Source organism: Molothrus ater, chromosome Z, assembly GCF_012460135.2.
Source record: "Molothrus ater isolate BHLD 08-10-18 breed brown headed cowbird chromosome Z, BPBGC_Mater_1.1, whole genome shotgun sequence".
Taxonomy (NCBI): domain Eukaryota; kingdom Metazoa; phylum Chordata; class Aves; order Passeriformes; family Icteridae; genus Molothrus; species Molothrus ater.
In genome coordinates this window covers 56531788-56551886 of record NC_050511.2, presented here as the reverse complement: position 1 = coordinate 56551886, position 20099 = coordinate 56531788, and the positions used below count along the sequence as shown (strand labels likewise).

General features: G+C 41.0%; 1 protein-coding gene across 1 annotated transcript in view; it reads right to left on the bottom strand.

Moving 5' to 3' along the window:
• DTWD2 (DTW domain containing 2) overlaps positions 1-18297 on the bottom strand; it is a 66755-nt gene extending 48458 nt beyond the window's left edge. The window contains exon 1 of the mRNA XM_036403980.1: positions 18167-18297. Within this exon, the coding sequence (XP_036259873.1) occupies positions 18167-18297 (131 nt within the window). The remainder of the gene's footprint in view (positions 1-18166) is intronic.
• Positions 18298-20099: the final 1802 nt, after the last annotated feature.

Sequence of the window (20099 nt, the reverse complement as noted above, 5' to 3'; positions counted from 1 at the left end):
GCACCAAATGAAGTCAAGGGAATTCTGTAGTCGATTTTTAATGAAAGCAGGATCAGTCCCCACACATATTTCAGAAGTTACAAGAGCTAAATTCTTATGTTTCTCAATCCACACAACAATGCTATATCCTGTCACTTACAGCTATGAATTTAACCTTTACTCCTTCCAAAAAAAAATTCTTAAACCCTATTAAATGAAGGTATTGTTATAATTTATTATGGTAAAACAGAGCACAAACAGTATTCCCTTCCTAAATGATATTTAGCATTAACATGAAAGTAGATAATGTCTATCAGACAAAACTCCTTTAAAGAATAGATATTCCTGTTAAAAGAAAGATTCTGCAGTCTAACTGAATGCAAGCAAAAACACAGTTACTAGAGTATATGACAAATAAACTGTATGGGGAAAATGGTTAAATATGAAATAGAATAGTCAATAAAAGTATTCTAGTATAATATTCATTTCTGCCATAGATGGTAGTAGAATGGAGCTGTATTTAGACACTCAGAAAACTTCAGTATAACTCATCAATATAAAACAATACCAAAAAGGCCGTGTGCAATGTTCTGTTCAGATTTCCTGATGCCACTTAGCTGTGAGAGCACTTTAAATGCCACACTGCACTCTAGTGTCCTTTTAATGAAGAACAGCAGTTCTGCCAAATACACTGCTTCTGATCTAGCATCCATCTTATTAAAAAGTAGTCAGTTTCCTGATATAATGTAACAAAATAATGTATTTTAAAACAGCATACCTGTTACTTAACAGTAAAAAGTTATTTCTTTAAAATGTGTTTATTTTTACAGAATACAGAGTATCTCTTTTATTTAACCAGGCATCAAATTCATTAAGCCGTTCTAAAGCATTTTCCAGATACTGAAAGATGCTGCTTTTATAAGGTAAACAATCAATTCAGCACAAGTGTTTTTTAATGCTTAATATAGCAGTCACCATATCAAACCTCAGAACCAGAGTGATTTTTACCACTCAACGTGCTTTGCAGGCTTCAGGTCCTAGGAAAAAATACCCCACAATAACGCTTTCTTTAAAATAAGAAAGTTAGAAGTCTGTTGCATAGATGAAACTTTCTTGTGTAACTTGGAAACATTAGTTTTATTACTAGTATAGTATATATTTAGCAAGCATGCTTATAAAAGTTAACAAAAAACAAGGTTAGACTTCACTTGAGTACCCCATTAAGTAGTTGACAGGAATAAGAAGGATCACAACAGTTAATAGCTAACTTTGCGCTCATAAAAGTATCATGCTCTGAGAGGCCACTGGTATTAACTTAAACAGAGCACAGCAGTAAAAAGCTATAAACAGACTCATAAAATAATTCAGAATTGGACAGCTTTGGACTCAAAGCAGACATAATTTCAAAGGCCTTGAGCTAACTGATGTTAGCCTACCAGAGTCTCACCAGGCAACCAGCTCTAGCATTTAACCACTCTCAGAAAGTTAAATTCGTTTTTTGTGAAACTGAAACACAGCTACACTCTGATTGAAACTGACAGGACAGGGCCTCTTCTCCCACCAGGGGATGCTGCTGACCCTGCTGCCCACCTCTGCTGCATGTGGCTCCCTTGCAGGCCAGTACGCAGGCTGACAGTGATACCGGGGCTCGTTAAGCCCTGGGAACTGAGCTTCGAATGTGCTGAATTTCCTGAGGTTCCTCATGACCAGACAGCTGTCAGCGTCTCTCTGAACGGCAGCTCTAACCTCCTGCAGTAGCATTGTTCCCTCCACCTGGCTGTGACCTGCACGGCTGCGCACGCCTTCCACCCCGCCCGCCTGGGCACTGGGAGCACGTTCAATAGCGCTGCCCGCAGCATAAACCCGCACAAAGACCTCTCCTGCTTTGAACTGTGGATTGCTTGAGCTCAACAGGCCTCTTTATTTTGTTTGTTTTGTAAACCTATTACCTAGTCTGTATATTCCCAGCTTGACTTACGTAGAAAGGTCCCAAACATTCCCTTAATATTCTTAAATTCAGACCAAGGTAACCACCCCCTACTCCAGAACCAGAACCTGTCATCATGGTTACAGACAGTTAAATCCATTAACCAGTTTGTCAAAGAAGGGTGTGCTCCTCTTCCATTTGTCCCCTACCCACATTTGTTTTAGTGGTACATGACTTCATTAGGCCTCTGATATTGCCCCTACTAAATTCCTCCCGGCCCCTCTGCCAACAGTTACAAAATCTGCATTTGCCAAGGTGGACAGAATACAAAATGAAGGCAGTGGCTCAGAATAGAGTTATATTAAATCAGAATAGAGTTATATTAAATAACCAGCTTAATAGATTTTGACAGATTATATCCACTGTGCCATTATAAACATCAAAGACATTACTGAAGCAGTTTTAAAGACTTAAGCTCCACGATATTTGGGTGCCTAGATATCTTTAAAACCACTTGAGTTTAAAGCACATATTCATCAGCATCCCTGCTCACTTTTGTAAGGCATAGGTGTAAGTAGGCTTGGTGTACATGAGGGGTTATTTTTTAACCTATGTGGAGATGACATATTCTAAAAGGCACTTAAAATCAACTTTATACACTGTATTAGCTGCCTGCTTTTCATGCATTAGGATTTTTAAAAGAACTTTGATGCTCAAGGAGAACTTAACATAGGTCTCCAGAAGAATCAGCACAATTGGAATTCATTGATATTTCTTTGGTATTTTAATGAAGAAATTTCCTATTAGAAAGTACAATTAACAAGCTCTTCTATTAGAAACAAAATAAACTATAATGATTTTACAGCCTTACAGCTTCATTTGTTGAAAATTCTAACAAAGAGAATTTCTGAAGTTTCTAATCAACAATTCTAATAAATCAAGGGAGGGGGAAGAAAGGCAGCTTATTCCTAAATTGCTTAAGTGTAATTCTGAATTCAAAAATACCAGGAAAAACAAGTTCCATACATTATAAAATTGAATTGAACTGCTACTATTTCATATACATAGCAAACCATAAGAACCTTGGAATCATAAATGTGAAACTTTTTTGGATCATCCTTTTTTATAAAATACCACTGTCTTGATTTCCCACTTTACAGCTGTTAAGAATACAATCCATTGTTAACAAAACTAGCCTTATCTCTAATTAACTTTTCTGGCAGTAGATTTCCTCAGACTGTTTGGCATCTGTAATTAACCCATAAACTCTAGGTGCTTTTTAGATCAGGAGTATTTTCGTTCCACTATCTGACAAAAGCATCAAAATATTGAATTCCTGAACATTTCATATTCATTCTAATTTAACCCACTTATTGTCTTCCTAGTGCACAATTTGCCTACTTTCAATTTCATTAAACTGGACTTTTGGAATAAATAATTGGCTTTGTGAATGCTCCTCTAACTGCTTCCGAGATGAGAGGATTCAAGAAAGAGTTAGGGAATTTAGTTGAGGACCCAGTGGGCATGGCCAATCAAGTGGATCAATTCTTAGGTCCAAATATCTACACCTGGGGGGAGATGAATTCCATTTTAAATATATTTTTTTCACCAGAAGAGGTCCAGATGATTAAAGTTGCTGGCATAAGAATTTGGGAGAAAGACAACCGTCCGGGACCCCAGGTGCCATCAGGTGAACAGAAATTGCCACTAACAGATCCCAACTGGAACTCTAATCAGGAGGAAGGGAGGAGGGCCATGATAGAATATAGGTCTTTGATAATTCAGGGGACCAAAGAGTCAGTTCCCAAAGGAACTAATACCAAATTGGCATTTGAGGGTGCACAAGAGAAGAAACTCCTGCTGCTTGGCTTAATCGCCTAAAGCGGAACTTCCAATTGTACTCTAAAATAGACCCAGACACCCCAGAAGGTCAAGTGCTACTAAAAGTCTAGTTTGTTACCAAATCTTGGCCAGATATATGGAGAAAACTGGAAAAGATTGAAGATTGGCAAGAGAAGGACATTAATGAGTTATTGAGAGAAGCATTGAAGGTGTATTTAAGGAGGGAAGAAGAAAGAGCAAACGCCAAGGCTAGGATCATGGCTACTGTAGCTAGAGAAAGTGTGGGGGCAAGAAACTCTATCCCACGATCCAAAGATTGTGTGATCGTTTCTTAAGAAATAACCTGTGCATAGGCGTATATGGCCTGGCAAAAGCAATTACAAAAAAGTGTTTAATTTGTCAAAAAGTAAACCAGAAAGTTATGAGAAAGGTAGCACCTGGAGGGAGGGAATTACCTCTAAGACCTTTCCAGGGCATACAGATAGGTTTCACTGAGATGCCCTCAGCGCAGGGATACAAACATTTACTGGTTATAGTACATCATCTCACCCATTGGGTGGAAGCTTTCCCAACAAAAAGGGAAACAGCCCAGGTCGTGGCAAGAGTAATCTTGGAGAACATTATCCCCAGATATGGAATGGTGAACACCATAGACTCAGACCGAGATCCACATTTCATGGCCCAAACATTGCAAAATATAATCGAAGCTTTAGGAATGAAATGGAGAATACATACTCCGTGGCAGCCCCAGAGTTCTGGGAGGGTAGAGCGGATGAACAAAACTCTCAAAAATGTATTGACTAAATTGATCGAAGAAACAAAAATGAATTGGCTAAAGTGTTTGCTCCTAGCGCTTTTGCACATCAGAACAAGACCCCGGTCTGATATAGGGATTTCACCCTATGAAATGATGTTTGGACTGCCATTCTTGTTAACACCCTATAGCACAGTAGACTACTTGGAAGGAGAAGAAGCTACCACAAAATATTTAGAAGTCATTGGAAGAACCCTAGAAGGACTTAGAAAAAGAGGATATCTCCCCCAAACTTCCCCTCTGGACACAAAAGTACATAACATTAACCCAGGAGATTGGGCTTTGATAAAATCCTGGAATAATGGACCATTAATGCCTAAATTTGAAGGCCCCTTTCAGGTACTCCTCATTGCTAATTTGGCATTGTGGATCAGAGAAAAGGGTTGGACCCACATCATGAGAATAAAAGGACCAGTCTCGCCTCTGGGCACTGGACAGAATTCAATGTCAGTTTCTCCTTCTGGCATTGGACCAGATTCCACACCTCTCTCACCCCCTGAGGACAGGATTCAACCACATCACGAGCTAATTCACCTGATTGTACCATTATAAAAGGACCGAAAGACTTAAAGTTGACTCTAAAAAGGAGGAGCCAAAAAGACTGATGAACTGAAAAGAGTTTGGTATCAGAACCATACCATATCTTAAAGTGTTATAAGACAGTTCTGTGTTTAAAAGAGGTTTGTAAAAAGGTTAAAGACTGTTAAGTAATTCTGGTTAAGTTCTCCCAACTTAGTACCAAAGACTCCAGGTTAATCTTCTACAGAATGATTCCCTAGGAGAAACTAAATTAGGAAAGACCAGCCAAGAGAGGTTTAACCAGAGAAGCAGGTAGAAGGGACTCTAAAGAGCTTGAAGGCTTTTTCTTAGTAAAGTCCCCAAGAGGCAAGGCTGGGTGGGCAGGTCGTGCAAGATGACCCAAACTGCACTCTTGGGAAGGGTAGTAATGATGGCTCTAATTGCTGGTGGTGCTCTGGGGAGCCCTGGACAGCCGTGCAATTAGTGCTACCAACCCCTCTGTGAGGAAGAAGTAATTCCTTGTCAAGAGTCCACACCAATTTTAACCCTAATTGTGTTAACCTCTCCCAATTGGTCCTTTGTCAAGAGGATAAGAAAATGTATTGGATAGCCTGGAATACCTCCACTTTTAGAGAGCAACTCCTGGGAGTGCCCTGTAGGAGAAGCCTGGTTGTGCTTTGAACATGATGCTACTGAAGCAAGCCCGGTAGATCTGGTCAAAGAGAAAGAGATAGTAAAAGCAATGAGAGAACAAAACCAGTTAGAGATATCCCGAGGTAAGAATCTATTCATGGATTCAGTGGAAAAAATCATCCACAAATTGAATCTAACTAATTGTTGGGTTTGTGGAAGTACCCAGATGACCAAAATTTAGCCATGGGAAGGGATTAGTCTAGGGCTGTTAGAAATCTTAAACTAGATACAGAATAATCCAGAATTTAGTGTTACAGAGGTGAAGGGAAAAGAACAATGGGATCTGAAAGCAAGAATAACATGAGAAAAAGGTATTTTAAGAAAAGGGAAGGGGTACTGTATGCCAGTAAGAAGAATGGTTTGTAAAAGGTATTTAGCAGTAAAAAACTCTGCTACCTACTGGCTCCCAGGAGATCCAAATAAATTTTGGTCTGTTGACAAAACAGAAGGGAATAAGTGCATCCAGCATGAAGCATATGAACTTTATGAGTGTGCTGAAAAAGGGATAAACCCCTTTTGGGGAATGAAAGAAATTTCTAAATATTGGGAATGCCCAAAAGAAACTTAGAACACATTTTGGGGGGCCCCTAAACATCTGTTTTGGATTTGTGGTACTACAACATACACTAAATTGCCAGGAGACTGGTCTGGCAGTTGCACCATTAGAATGATAAAACCAGCTTTTTTTTATTACCCAAAGAATCTGGATGAAATTTAGGAGTTCCTACATACGATGATTTAAGAAAAACCAAACAGAGGAGGCGAAGTGCAATAGAAATTGGAAGAATCCAAAGTTGTAAGAGCCAGGTCCAGATCCCAAGAAAAATTATCAAGACTTATGGCCCAGCCACTTGGGCTCAAGATGAGTCCTGGAGTTATCAGACCCCAATATCCATGTTAAACAGAATCATCAGGCTTCAGGCAGTATTAGAGATGAAGAGTACAATCATTAGAAACATCTCAAACGAAATAAGAAAACTAGCATATGTAAGTAACCAAGAACAGACTCCTACACTTGATTCCAGTTGGTGGGATAACCTATGGACTTTCAAAAGAGATTGGTGGAAAAAAGTAGCTTTCGTCACCGTGTTTATGCTTGCTGGCTTGCTCTTTTTACCATGCTTTTTTCCCTGCTTAATTAAAATTAATTAATTGGTCTGCCATGCAGACCAACCTAGGGATCTCTAGAAAATTAACCTGAAGAAACCAAAAAAAGTAATAAAGTTAAGTAACCATGATTACCACAGTGCTCAAGAAATTTATAATCAATACAAAAAAATTAAAGAAATTCTATGCTCATGAGTCAGAAATTGCCAGTTGATGCGAGCTTAAGTTTAAGTCTGATCAAAGAAAAAGAGGGGCCACTGTTATGAGTAGAAAAGTTGCCCATTTTTTTAAAGGTTGCAGAGCTCACAGGTTGAGCCAATTGCTGCCAGGGTGGAGTTCTAACTGTTTGTTGTGGTAATCATCTGTTCTTAATAGTTTTTCGTTAACTACCTGTTGTTGATGGTTGGGAATTCCCCTTTTTGTTGAGTGGCACCCTGTTGCTTCCTGGAGGATGGCACCTGGATGGTGAAGACGAGCAGACATGGACTGTGAAGAGGAGGGGACATCGGAGTTGGCATGCAAATGAAGAAGCCCCTCACCAAACCTAGCAAAAACCCTTAAAAACAACGAGTCAACACGGAATTGAGGGGTCGAAGCGATGTCTAGACGTGAGGAACAGAATCTAGTGTCCACTAAGACCCTTTTTACCCCACACCCTAATCTAAAAGATGTTGGCTGGAAAGAGAACCTCGAATGTCAAACCGAAAACCTGGGAATCTCCTGGTGCTCTCGTGCGGACAGAAGCCCCAGCGAACCAGCTGCTGACCAGCGGACAAAGCTGCACTTTTGCTCCTCCTCCATGGCATTCATGGGAGCAGCGGCGGTATGAGTGTGACCCATCGGTTCTTCCCACCCAAGCTGATTTTCAATAAAGGCATTAAAAAGGAGAAAGATCTCCTGCCCTATTTATTTCAACAGGTATGCTTCTAGAAATAGCACAGACAAGTACTAGGCTGACAGATCCAGGAGTCTGAACTGGGATTATTTGTTCCAAGCAAAAAGCATTAGAGTTTTTGATGAAAAACATTTCAGCAGAGTTTGTGAAACAAAAATACAACTCTGTTAACCCTATAAAAGTGCCAAGTGAAAACTGAATCCAGTGTTCAAAACACAATTTGACTTTTAAAAAATGAGAAAGGGACACACATTGCAAGGGATAAATGTGAATGGGAAATCAGGGAGTGGAATGACATACAGTCATTAAAATGGACAGAGAAGACTCCAACAATTATCACAGCTGAAAGGGAAAACAAAAAAAAATTGCATCAATGAAAGAAATCAGAAAAAAATCAGGTGGAAGAAGTCAGATGACCCTGATAAATCATTCTCAGATTACTTAGAAGAAAAAATAAATTCTAAGAAATTCTAGGCATACTGTTTCAACAAAGGAAGAAGGTTTGAGTGATGCACCTGAAATTACACGAAAGGTTTTTTAAAAACAAAACTCAAACTGAGGGAAAATGTAAAAAAAAAAAAAAAAAAAAAAAAGAAAGAAAAAACAGACAACAGGTAACTGAAAAGAATCCGACAGAATTAAGACCAATTAGTCACAGGAGGCTCAGACAAGCTCTATAGCTCTATAGCACACTACAAAATAAATAACTCAGGGATATGTCAGGGCTGCCTCTCCTCAAAAGAGATAGCGCTGCAGCTGGAATTTACGTATGCCAAATATCAGACGTAAACCCCAGATATCACATGAAAAATCACTGGATTTGCTGCACTTAAACCAACTCTTATTTGGGTATATGGATAACAGTCTTCAGCTACTTTTGTAACCCCCAAAGAATGGAAAGTAAAACTCATCCTTTTTTAGGTTTTTGCTTTGTGCTAGGTTTACAAAAATCAAAAGCAAATCAAGAAAAATAACCATTAGTATTTTTTAGTATTCCTTACAATTAAACTGAGAAGGCTTAATCAATGTTGAAGCATTTTTGACCTCTTTTACAATGCACTACCATCCCCAAGGAAAAGGTGTGCTTGGTGTAATTACAGAGTAGAAGCCAATCAAACATACTACATTTTTTTAACTAACAAGATTATTCTCTGATGCAATTCTTGTCTTCGGGTGTGCTCCTATTAACCTATAGTTATCCACGGACCATATGTGGCCAGCCTGATATATTCTCTTTCCTTTTTTAATACCAACAGATCAAAAAAGTATGCTAACCAAGTCAGCTGAGGCACAAAACCAGCCCCCTAAAAAGGTCACTACTCATTAATCTGATCACAATATAGTATGAAATTAATAAATGCCTTTGAAATTCAGTGCAGCAGAAATAAGTAACAATGAAGTCACAAAAACTTTAATTCACCAACAGCTCTGGCACCACTCAATATTGGTAATACACACCAAAGAAACATTAGCATGAAAAACTACTGCATATACAGTAACTGCTAAACACAGAAGAAAAAAACAATGTTTAGCTTGATATTTATAATTCTAGCCAAGAGAAGTAACAGAATTTAGTGAGCAAACTATAATCATTTAAAGCAACATCACCAGAAGCATGTTAAGATTATAAAAGGCACTGAACTTCCAATCTAATGCTTGATAATTTTTCCACTTTAGCTATTCTTCTTGAAATGTGGTATAGATTACATATATTGTAGTTAATCAATTTCAAACAAGTTACATCTTAATTTGTAGTTGGTAAATTCCACATCTCGTTTACTACCAAGCACGCAAGTTCAAGACCCCCTCTTAAAATTCCTCAAATCTCCTTGAGCATCTTCTATTGAAAATAAATAAAAACTTAAAAGACATTTGTGTCTATCAAGCAAAAAGGATAACTCTTGAATGGAAGAAACTTTCAGTTTGTATACTTTTGCTGTTCACACCCCCAGTCTTATTCAAATTCCTTAGCCTCTTCAGAAGAGCTGACATATTTACAGCATAAATATCTCTGCTTCTCCAGTGGCAAGAAAATCAACATAACCACTTAATGCTGAAATAAATTTTCAGTTTGTAAAGTAACTTTCTGCTGTTGCAAAAATAGGCACTTACTGATAAAATAATCTGCAATCTGCTGTAAAACCATTCAGAAATTATCTTCTCTTAATATGTTCAAGCATAAAACTCAAAACAATAATTTGTTCTGTGGTCTTGTGGCTGGATTCTCTGCTGGCAAGTGAAGTATTACCAACTCCAAGACTTGGGGCAAGAGGCCACTAGCACCTTCTTGCTTAAGAACTTAACTCACTTTCTAGCTTTCTAAGTGCAGTGCTCCTGATCTCTCAATGCAAACACCCCCCCAAGCTGGCTAAGAAAGCATAAATCAAGTAACAAAAAATACGATCATGGCAACAGAGTCCTTCTTGCGATTCACTTTGTCTACAGGGCTGACAAAGACCTGGAGAAGGGTCAGACACCTGACTGGCACCCAGGTCTCTCTTACCTTCTCAGCTGCCTATATACCTACACTTAGGGAAACAAAAATACATCCGCACATCTACCCTGATGAATTCCCTATTTATATAAAACTCACTGAATGCTGGGAATAAACGCTTACAATACATTCATAGTAAGGAGATAAGAAATCTTTGACAAATACTTTTAGCTATTTTTTTAAGAAATACTACCTATAGGTGAAAAGGCCTCAAATATTTTATCAGGCTTTTCTGCATTAAAATTACCTTACAAAAGCATCATTCTAGTTATTATGTCCCCAGGTTCGGACGACACTTTGGAAAACCTATGCAAGCAATTAGTGGGTCAACACAAGGATACAACAGAATTGAAAAGGCACAGTATTTTTTGAAAAGTAATAAAGGAAAAAGTTACAAGAAAGAAAATTCAGTTCCTTAGACCAAAAACCTATTAAGAGATAAATAATTTCTGATTCCTTCAGCTATACTGGAACACACAGAACAATTTATTCGCTCTTCTATTAGAAGCAACAGCTGAAACAACCCCTTTAAAAAAACCAGTTCCTCTCTCCAGTTCTTCCCTTCTAGGCAATTGCCTCCTCCCAGACCTCAACTGGAGTTGTGCCGCTTACAAAGTCCTTCTACAAAAAAATCTGAAAGCAAAATAAGACTTATTTCATCAACAGAATAATTTTTCACACATACTCTTTTAGACATATCCGCAAAACACTACTAACGTACCAAAATATCTCTCTCAGCAAACGCTGATGCTGCAGACACTCTAGAGATAGCCACACAGACTACACTACATAGCATCTCCATAACGTAACTTTGGAATGTGATTAAGAATTGGAAAGCCAAATTCATGCTTACAAAACATTACTATCTCTGGCAGTTTCTGCCTCATCTCAGAACAAAGTTTTATCACCAGCTACTTGTGCTCTTCTGACAAATCTCATATTCACCATTGTCTCTTTACTGTCAGTGGTGGGTTGACCCTGGATAGGTGCCACATGCCCACCAAAGCCTCTAGCACTCCCGCCTCAGTTTAACAGGGGGAGAAAATATAATGAAAGGCTCATGGGATGAGACAAGGACAGGGAGAAATTACTCACCAGCTACCAGAGGAGGTGAAGACTCAACTTAGGGAAATTGGTTTGCTATTAATCAGAGTAGGATAACAAGAACAAAACAAAAATCCTAAAAACATTTTTCCCCGCCCCTCCTTTCTTCCCAGGCTCAATTTCACTCCCAGCTTCTCTACCCTCAACAGTGTTGTCACTTCATCACACATTCTCTGCTACTCCTTTCTCTTCAAGGAGAGGACTCTTCACAGTCTTCTCCTGATCCAGAGTCCCTTCCCACAGGAGACAGTCCTCCACAAACGTCTCCAACATGACTCCTTCCCCTGGCTCCAGTTTTTAATGAACTGGCACCAGTGTGGGTCCCTTCTACAGGATCTCAAGTCCTGCCAACAAACCTGCTTCCATGCAGGTTCTTTGCCCTACAGGTCCCACCAGGAGTCTAATCCAGCCATGCTTCCCACAGGACCACATCCTCCTTTGGGTATCCACCTGCTTGGGTATGGGGTTCTCCAAGAGTGGCAGATGGAGCTCTGCTCCACCACAGATCTCCATGGGTTGTGGGTCTTCACCATGAGCTGCAGGGGAATCACAGCAGTGCTGCCGCCATCACTCAGCCTTGCCATGCGGTGGATCCTTCTTGGAGCATTCTGCATGTTAAGGGAGCTGGTTGACACTATTACAAGGACAGTTTTGATGATCTCCAGATAAGAGAGGTTCCTGAGGTCTGAAAGAAAGCTAATGTCATTCCTCTATGCAAGAAGGTCCAGGAAAGGACAGGTCAGTCAACCTTACATCAGCCCCCAGCAAGACAGTAGAGAAAATCCTCATGGAAACCATTTCTAAACAAACAAGAAAAAAAGGATATTGAGAGTAATCAGATGGATCTACAAAGGGAAAATCCCATTTGATCAACTAGATGGCCCTCTATAGTGAAGTGAGTACCTTGGTGGATGAGAGGAAAGCAGTAGATGTTGTTCACTTCAGCTTTGATAATTCTTCTGACAGTGTCTCACCCTCCTAGACAAGCTGATAAAGTACCTAGATAAACTGACAATGAAAAGAACTGGCTCAAAGCCAGGTGCTGAGGGCATGACCAGTGGGATAAAGTCCAGCTGGAGACAAGCTGCTAGTGGACTACTCCAGACATTGATACTGGGCTAACACCATTTAAACTCTTCACCACTGACCTGTATGCTGGGACAGAGCGCGCCTTTAGAAAGCTCACAGTTGACAGGAGTGGCTAGTACTCGGCAGTGTGGCCATCCAAAGGTGTGACTGATGATAAAAAAACCCTTTCAAGAAAAGTTCAGAAAAAAATGTAGGAAGCTCCTTGGCTATCACAAAGGAAGCTGGATTTATTTCAATACAAAGGGACTGGAGGGTGGCCTTTGCTTTAGATAAACTTCTCTGTGCATCAACTGTTTGTGTAAATGGCCTCCACCAAGAGAATCGATAGAGATAATTATCTTCCTGACCCCAAGAAAATCAATAGAGACAATTATCTTTCTGACCCAGCCAGAACAGCATGGAAGAAGTATTTACATGGTTTAGCATAGTACAAAAGCTGAACAAACACAAAATGAACTTCAAAAACAGCAGTAGGTTTTAGCTGGATTCAACCCATGCATTCCCTTGGATGGACAGTGCACATCTAGAAGAACCCTATCTGGGGATACTGGCCTCTGGCAGGATGGACCTTTACAGACTGGAGAACTGGGCTAGAAGGAACCTCATGGAATTTCAACACAGGTAAATGCAAAGCCCTGAATAAAAAGAACAGCCTCAGACACCAATACACCCTTTGGAACCAAGAGTTAGCTGGAAAACAGCTCTATAGAGAAGAAACTGGCAGAGAGACTAATCATGAGCCAGCAAACTGTCCTTGCCCTTGAAGCAAAGGCCATCAATAGCAAACTGGGCAGCATTTAACACCGCCGCCTGGAGGTCAAGAGATGTGATCCTTCCTCTCTACTCAGGACTACTAAGGACATGTCTGGAGTGTTGGATCCAGATCTGGGCTTCCCAGAACATAACAAGCTTATTGGAGTAGGTTCAGCACACAGCTAAAAATGACTATGAGACTGGAAGTTTTTGAACAAGAAGAGGCTGAGAAATTGGACTCTTTGTCCTGGAAAAGAGAAGGCTAAGGAACATGTTATCACTGTGTATAAATGACTGATGGGAGGGAATGAAGATGAAGCTCTTCTCAACAGCACCCACTATCAGGGCAAGAGGCAAAACACACAGGTAAACTAAGAAACTCCATCTGAACACAGATGGAATCAAACACTGGGAGAAATTCCCAGAGCAATTGTGGAGTCTCTGTCCTTGGAGATATTCAAAACCCAGCTGGACACAATCCTGGGCAACCTGGTTTAGCCGGTCCTGCTTCACGAGGGGTCTGAACCCAAGATGATCTCAAGAGGTCCCTGCCAACCTCACCTATTCTGTATGTAAGATTCTGTGATGTCAGCAATGGTGACATGACAGAGTGACCAGGCTACAACCCCAGCTGAGTATGCCAGACTGTGAGGGTGATAATTGACAATTATTTCCTCATAGGAAATGGGTATTCATCTCCACACAGCAATAACAAAAACATGCCAAATGGAAAAAATCATCCCAAAGTACAAGTAATAAAAGGCTATGAAGCTGTTTTCTTTCAACAGCCCTTGCTAAAATACTTAATGCAAGCATATTTCACTTTCTGCAACTGCTACTCAAACTTTAAAAATTCATGTTTGCACCTAAATACCATAGCAGTGTGTTATAAAGCAAATGCATGTATTTATTGTGCTGAAGAAAGCCCAAATTGCTTCTTCAGACTCAGCCTTTATATGACGTAACAGAATTATTAACAAATATGTGACACTTATAAAAGAACATTAGATTTTTCCTCAAAATATGAAGCAGCACCATGTCATCAGAAGTCATCATTGAATTATCAATGCTATCAAGAGCTCTCACAGCACTCAAATTCACTGTAATTATTTTAGATGTAGGCAAAGGGAGTATTTATATTAAAGGATTAATGTTACTCCTTTTCTTCCCCCCCACTCTTGAAATATATATACAGCAGCACAGCACATATAACCGCAGAACTGAGAAAATACCAGTTGTTGTTAACCTAACTCTACAACATAAACCCGTCCTGCAAATATAGAGGACTGTTATCAGTGGGTATTTGTGATGGCCTACATGACACCTAACAACGTCCAGAGATGATAAATAATACTCACAGTTTAAAGTCATAATTTCTCCTGAAAATATTACCCAGAAGTTCTCCTATAACAATGGAATTTTCCTATGTACAGTCAAGACTTGTGGCAAGAAGTCTATTCATGGCTCTTGTACTAATAAAAGGCTTTTCCCCCAACAGAATACCATGTATCTAGAAAACAATGAAATCTGACCCACGGAAGTCCACAATTTCAAAATGTTAAATTACTATCAGCGTCACACACAAAATCAAATTGTTGTCCTACATTACTTCAGTTGTGGGGCCTGCTCATTTTGTTTTTCAAGCTAATAGCAATTTGGAAATTATTTTAAGCCTATTCTCCTATTTAAATGTTTGGGTGTGGGGCTTTAACTTCTGAAAACAAGTTGAATACTTAAGTTAGCTATGAAAGCCTTAAGAAGTTAGTCATTCAAAGTTTATCACCACTAACCTTTTGGTTTTGGCAGACAGACTATGTATTAAATTCTCTCCTCAAGAATAAAACAGTATGATGTACATACCTCATTTGCATCAGCTGCTTGCCATCTGAAACACCAATCATAAGCAGGGTCATTTTAAACTTTTTTTTAACTGGCACTTACACACACAACACCTTCAAAATGTAAAATTGTATTACATTATTCCATTCAAATTCTCCCCCATAAGCTATTGCAAATGCTAATACTTTCCCCACCACCACCATGGGCAATCAAAAGTCTCCAACACATAACACTTAGAAACATCCTGTCCCTTCAGGACACTCAAGTGACATTCACATTATCCAAAATGAAAACTTATCTACCTTACTCCCACATTTCTATTTCACATCTTGACTGACTGAGCACTTGTTAGCAAGTTGTCAATCAGCTCTCTTGCCATTTCTAAAAAAAATCAGAACCTGAAGTCAGTTCCCTTGAGAAATCACCAGATGATGCTAAAGAGAACCCATTCTTCTATGCTTTTGTACTGAATTCAGACCTAAATCACATTCATTAAGGAACCTTACAACAAAAATCTAGAGTTCAGAAAATTAAGGAAGTCAATTAAATATACCTGGCCCCAACCAACATGATACTGTTAAGGGTAATATTGCTTCCCATGAGGCACCCTAAGCTACAGCGTTACCCACTTCAACTCCAAGTCATGCCACAGAAAGTCATGATCAATGTAAAGCAAAATTTAGCTATAATCCTGAAGAATAGCATGGAGGGGATACACTGCAAAAATACAGTGAATGTACAAATTAGTCTTGCATTGTTACCACCACAAAAAAAAAAAAAAAAAAATCCTTTTTTCTTAAAAAGTAGCTCTGTGGTCTTTTCATCCTCCTTGGTTTCTCTGCCCCTACATTTCTGTCAGTGTCTGTGCTCATTGTTCCCATGCTCCTCACAAGGAGATGTAATTCATCCACAGCTCTTTAGGAAGATGATGTTTTAATATTCTGCATGGTAATGAGGAGCTGAACAAATATTTTGCATCACATTTACTATGAAAAAAAACAGAGAGACACCTATTCTAGAAACCATTTTTGTATGTGACTCATCAGAGAATCTGTTCAAAATTTAAGGACCTGAAGTAGATATTGTGAAACACACTAATAAAATAAACAACAATTACAGAAGTACTCTACAGGCATTTTAAAAGAACTCAACATTAAAAAGCTCAGTAAGGGATGACAGTGGGTTAACTCTCACTCAGCCAATTCCTTGGCACGTAAGGACTAGAAATGCTGAGCAGTAAGCCACTACTACCAAAAACAAACAAACAAACAAAAAAAAAACAACAAAACAAACCACCAAAAACAAACAAACCAAAAAAAAAAAAAAAGCCAAACTACTTCAACAAAGAAGATTTCAAATAAAAATATGGTTACTAGAACCTTACAAAAATACATGGTTTATATGAAAATAATTGGCATAGCTTTAGGAAAAGGGAACCCTACTTTTCAGACCTATTTAAGATCTCTGAAAGGGTCAATAAATACAGAGTGCTGTAGCTAACAAAAACCAACTCTGGCTTTCTAAAAGAGTTCCCAAAAGGTAACTAGGTAACTAAGCAGTTATAGGATGAGGAAGGATCCTTATAAATATAAACAGAAATGCATCACCCAAGGTATAAATCTCCAGCTGGCTTGCTCATACCTGAAATACTATGTGCAAGGGAGGAAGGTGGAAGCCACAGCCAAAATAAATTAAAAGATAATTCCTCCCCACTGTGGTTTGTAGGCCTGTGGTGTGTCCTTGCTAACCAGCCAGATGTTGCTGATACATGGAATTGACATGAGTTCAAGGGGGACTGGAGAAATTCACATCAAAAAACCCCCTGTATTTACTGGGGGATATAAAATATTACATCCAGCTCAAGAAGTTCTCTGAGCTAAAGAGAAAAAGAGGGCAGCAAAAGGCAAGTGTCACTCTCCTGCTTGGTTTTCATCTCTGAGCATCAACTATTGCTTATGACTACTTTTTCTAACAGTGAACACTTTGAAATACTATGACTTGCATGATACATATTTTTTATTACAACTTACATACAGGAAACTCTCCAGCAGCAAGCTTCTGAACTCTGACACTTGAAAAGAGACTGCAACTACACTGTCAGCAAAATTACATGCCTTTCCACTCATTTCACCAATGACCAGGAACAAATGAATCAGTATAGGTGCTGAGAACCATTTTTTCCCTGGCAGTTATGCACAAGCATTTCAGTTCAGGAACTTGCACTTGCTTTACTAAAAGTACATACATACATACATAAGCATACAATCAGATTGTGAGATATTTCTGTAAGACCGTAAGTCACTGTCTGCTTCAAAAAGACACCTGAATTCACAAGTTGTATTAACCAATGTTTGAATGGATTTCAAAATTAGCCATAAAGCTGTTAAGTAAAGCTAGTTTTTCATTTTCTTTTCACAAAGCACCAAAGACTGTCCAGATGTACTGAGCCTCAGGTGCCTCGCTGCATGGCATTGAGGGGACACATTGCTTCCCCTTTGCTTTTCTAAGGTGAGCATACAGAGAAAAGGTGTAGCACCATCTCTGTGTTGAGCCTCTAGGTATTTCCCACCACATTTACCAACTCCTTGGACAACAGTTAATTCATGTCATGTTACTGTTACACAAGAGATGTGTACATTGTCTTTGGGACATGATGGCCTCAGGACAAGAGGCAACAAGCAGAAATTGGTGCACACGAAGTTCCACCTGAACATGAGGAAAAACATCTCTACTGTATCTGGAACAGATTGTCCAGAGAGGTTGTGGAGTCTCCGTCATGGGGATACCCAAGAACCATCTGGATGCAATCCTCTGCCGTGCGCTTTGGGATGGCCCTGCTTGAGCAGGGGGTCTGGACCAGATGACCCCGTGCGGTCCCTCCCAGCCTGACCCGTTCCGCGACTGTGCGATGCCATAGGCGCTGGAGGGCGCACAGGGCGAGCGAGAGAGACCCTGCTCCACCGACCCGCTCCGTGCGGGTGTCCCTGAGGGCGACTCAAACCCTGCCGTGCCACCGACCCGCGCCCGCCCGGGGCCTCGGCGCCGCCTCACGGCCAGCGGGGCGGGACCCACTGGCCCCGCGGCACCTCCGCGGCTCCACGCCAGCGTCACCTGCAGCGCCCGCACACGGGCCGCCTCTCGCAGCACTCCACCGGCAGCTCCCACAGCCCCTCGCAGCCCTCGCCCTCGCCGCCCGGGGCCGCGGCCGGGCCCGGAGCTGCCCCGCCGTCGCTGCCCTCCATGCCGGCGCGGCGAGACCGGGAGGCCGCCAACCGCCAGAGGGCGCCATCCGGCAGGAGAGCGCGCGGCCCCCGCTCACGTGAGGAGGAGGCACCGCCCCTTTCCTGGGCCACGCCAAATAGGAGCGCGCGAAGCGCCGGCCGAACCCCGCCCACCAGGGCGGTGCCAAGGCGGGCGGCTCGCGCTCTGCAGCGGGGCACGGCCGGCAGGGGGCGCTGTCGGCGCGCGGCGGTCGCGCGGAGCCACGTGGCCTTCCCGGGCACTGCCGGGAGCGCGCGAGCCCCGTTCCGCCGGGAACGGGGAACCCAGAGCGGGAAACAGGGAACCCCGGCCCGCCCCTGCCTTCACAGCACGGGTACCGGGACCGGGTGAGCCCCGTCCCGCCGGGAACGGGGAACCCAGAGCGGGAAACGGGGAACCCCGGCCCGCCCCTGCCTTCACAGCACGGGCACCGGGACCGGGTGAGCCCCGTCCCGCTCCCGCCCCTGCCCTCAGCGCACGGTACCGGCACCGCCGAGAGAGACCGGCGACAGCCCAGCAGGGCTGGAGCTGACAGCGCCCCGCTCCGCGTAGGCAGCAGCTCCTGGTGCTACTAGTGACACTCGGGTGGGAGGCTGAATTTTTGATACTGTTTTTTTGTTTTTGGTTTTTTTTTTTTTTTTTTGAATCACAGACTTCTGGTTATTAACTAATTATCTGGCCACTTTAATTGATATTTTAGTCCAGTGCTGCAGAGTAGGACTTCCCGTGCCCTAGATCCCTTATACCCTGTCCTGGGCTCCACAACTCCGGGAGAGTTTCTGCAGCACAAGACACAGTGTAAGTTATACTGTGGTCATGTTGCAGTTTACATTAGAAATCTACTGAAATTATAGCAGCCAGTAGATTTCCACACAAGAGATCCTCTCCTGAAATTAGCATCTGCAGATGAGTGGGCTGGTTGTATTATTTCCTGTTTTCTGTTCTGTATCCAAAATAAACTGTATTGTGTTTACGTATTTACAATCACCAGATTCATTTGATGTAATTCAGGCCTCCTGCTATTAGATTCATGCACAATATTAACATAGTTTTGCTTTTAAGTTATGTATTTTTGTACTATACTTTTTTATTTGTAGCTCATATACACTAATTTTCTTGTGTAGCCATTGAAATAAATTTTCCTCACAAGACTGAAAAAATCAGAGATCATTGATTCTGATGCTGGCTATATACTTATACACTGTAAATTAAAAAAAAAAATTAAAAGAACCACGAAAAATTTTAAAAACACCAAAGAAACAAACAGAAAGAAAAAATCTAGGTAAAAAGGAAAATACCACTATGCAAATTCAAAATAATGAAGTTATCTATTGCTAGTATTATAGGCCACCTGATTTAGGACAGGGAGACTAATGTGGGTGGTGGGGAAGGCTGCAACTTTTTTGTTAAGCTGAAATCCTTATCACGAGGTAAGTTGTTATAACCTATGAACAGCTTATTCAGGCCAGTTGTTAGAAAGATCACAGTTGTAGTGGACAGGACAAGGAGTATTAATGACTACTTTCCTAGTTCCACCTTACTGAGAAGGGTCCCCATGCAGGGCTAGCAGCAGCAGCCTGGATATGCCTTCACAGCTTTCCGCAAGTCTTCAAAGACTTGAGTTTTTTATCTGCTCTGCTAAGTATAATTAGCCTTAAAAGAAAGTGAACCATTGTAAACTGTTCTGGTCAGACCGCACAAAAGAAAATAGATCTGCAGATAGGTGCCTAAAATAAATGTAACAATAACTTGGTCTGAAGCAATTTTGTTGCCAAGGAAATGG